Source organism: Gregarina niphandrodes (assembly GCF_000223845.1).
Source record: "Gregarina niphandrodes unplaced genomic scaffold scaffold00004, whole genome shotgun sequence".
Classification (NCBI taxonomy): Eukaryota; Apicomplexa; class Conoidasida; order Eugregarinorida; family Gregarinidae; genus Gregarina; species Gregarina niphandrodes.
Genome location: NW_011645775.1, coordinates 342,917 through 345,303, shown reverse-complemented (window position 1 = coordinate 345,303; position 2,387 = coordinate 342,917). Strand labels below are relative to the sequence as shown.

General features: G+C 55.6%; 1 protein-coding gene across 1 annotated transcript; it reads right to left on the bottom strand.

Annotated features, from left to right (window-relative positions):
* Positions 1-83: 83 nt before the first annotated feature.
* On the bottom strand, positions 84-1,988 carry GNI_033080 (hypothetical protein; the record flags this gene model as incomplete). Its single annotated transcript, XM_011130905.1, has 1 exon — positions 84-1,988. A coding segment is annotated over one exon (1,905 nt), but the record flags the coding sequence as incomplete, so codon positions are not given.
* Between the last annotated feature and the right edge of the window lie 399 nt (positions 1,989-2,387).

The following is a 2,387-nucleotide window of genomic DNA, read 5'->3' as shown; positions in this document are numbered from 1 at the left end:
GGAACACCGGGGAACCGCTCTGAGCGGTAGGGCTGCGGGTTGCCGACTGCATAGTCGCTAACGTCCACCCCAGCTTTTTCTACCCCCGCGTCTTCTCCCACCCCTTCCCCAGCGTAGTCGTCCTCTTCCTCAGCGTAGTCGTGCTCTTCCCGACCGTAGTCGTCCTCATCAGCCCTAGCGTAGTTGCCAGCATAATTACCAGCATAATTACCGGCGTAATCACCAGCATATTTGCCGGCATATTTGCCGGCGTCATTCATAGATCCATCGCCAGCATTATTCAGCGCAACAGAGTCGCCTCCAGAACCGATCCGGTAACGTGATGTAGGCCTCGGTAGCTGATATTCGGACTGCGCCATGTGCTTCCTCGGGTCCACAAAGTACGGCGGTAGATCGCCTTCCACAATGAACACGCCACTGCTGGGGTCATGACTGGGTTCGTTGTCATCAAGCCACTCGTCCAGTTCGGTAAGCTGTTCCTCGGACGGGTGGGCAACCTCGCCGGCGATGTACTTGTCCGAGAACGCCTGCAGCGACTTAGAACCGCGACCACTTGCAGGAGCCTCGTCGGATTTTACCTCTGGCCTCTTTGGTTCCCAATATCGGTTTAAGTCGTTGCTCCCACTGCGCTTCTCGCGATCTTCCTCGTCACCCTTCTCGTGACCTTCCTCTCGACCTTTCTTTTGAAGCGCCTCCAGCCTGGCTTTCTCTCGGTCTTGAACCCGGTCCTTGTGAATTGCTGCAGCTTGACTTCCGGATACCTCTTGGACACCCCACACGGGGTCGACATCGTTGCTCGACACTGGAATCTCCGTCCAAGCCTCACCGTGAGGCACTTCCTCGTCCAGCAGCCCCAGCTTGGCCAGGATGCTTTTCAATCCCGCAAACCCATGCGCAGTGGCTGGATGCACTTGCTTCGAAATGTCCGTGTACTCTCCATCTTCCGAATTAATGGGATCCAACCCTGACGAATCTAGCGGTACAACTGCGGTAGGCTTGGAGCCGGTCTTCGATACATCCACATTCATGACCGACACGTCCTTACTTGTGTGTGCGTTATCTCTCGCACGTGCGACGTGGTCGTTATGCACTTGGTACGCCGTGGTCGCTGTGTCGCCTGGTCTGGCTGTATTCTCTCTCGTCTCCTCTGATGACCCGAGTGAGTCCACAGGCCTCGGGTACGGATACAATTTGCCCATGGTGCTTTGATACAGATCGTCCTGATTCTGCCTGTGTTCCCGCTCACCGTCGAATCGACTGCTTTGTTCTCCGCCCGATCTTTCCGACAAACCATTATCCGTTTCCAGGGCATCCTGCGCCACTCCCAATTGGCCTGGCAAGTCCCCTTCATCCACTTGGGAAACCGACTGGAATGCGTTACCCGAGTCGCCATTGGACTGCCCTTGCCACAGACCCCAAGGCTTGCTCAAGTTGGCGATTAGCGCGTCCGGATTGATCAACGAATCCAAGATGGAGAAAGGAGTCCCGTTCTCCGCCCGCCCCTCAGAGTCCCCTTGGGCAGAACTTGCTTGCTCCCCTTGACTCGTTCCTAGCGGGTTCGTCCCCGCCGGGTTGATTACCGCAGGGATCGCGCCCGATGCGACAGAGGACAACCCAGAGGAAAGTCCCGGTCCGGAGAATACGTCTCCGACGCCCGGAATCGCGTCCTGTGCTTCTTCGGCCCGCTTACGCGCCAGCAGCTCTTCCTCATCTCCCCTGTCCTCCGGGCCCGGGTTGTAGAGGAACTTGGGCTTGATGTAATCGGACGGGTTTGCGTTCACACCTTGTTGCTCCTCCGGAGCAACCCCCTGGTTGTGTCCTGAAGAAACCGCACTGCCAACTGTGTCGCTGCTATCTGACCTCGCGTCAGCTCCTTCCAGTCCGCCCAAGCCCCCACCAGTGGTCGCCACACGGATGCTTTGCCGTTCCTCTTGAACTATGCTTCGTCCGGCAGCAGCTTCAGGCTGGCCAACGGAAGCTGATGCCATCATTACAAAAATCGTCAAAATCAATCGAAAAAACGCGCCAAGTCGCTCAACCAAAAAACGATTGCACCGAACGATTGCATCGAACGATTGTATCGAACGATTGCATCGAACAATTGCATCGAACGATTGCATCGAACGATTGTGTCGAACGATTGCATCGAACGATTGTATCGAACGATTGCATCGAACGATTGCGTATATCGGTATAGTTGGATTGCACATAGTTAGAACCAGTGGCGAGCTGAGCTCTATGTCCCGAAATCTCTGAGTTCTAAGCGTCAGGCGCCAGTCCCTTACTATAGGATGCTGGAGAATGATCTTCTATGGAGCTCGGGAAGAAGACCGGTTCGAACCAGTCCAGGCGGCATCCTGTTGCGTCTATGAAAACTTGTGAAGGAA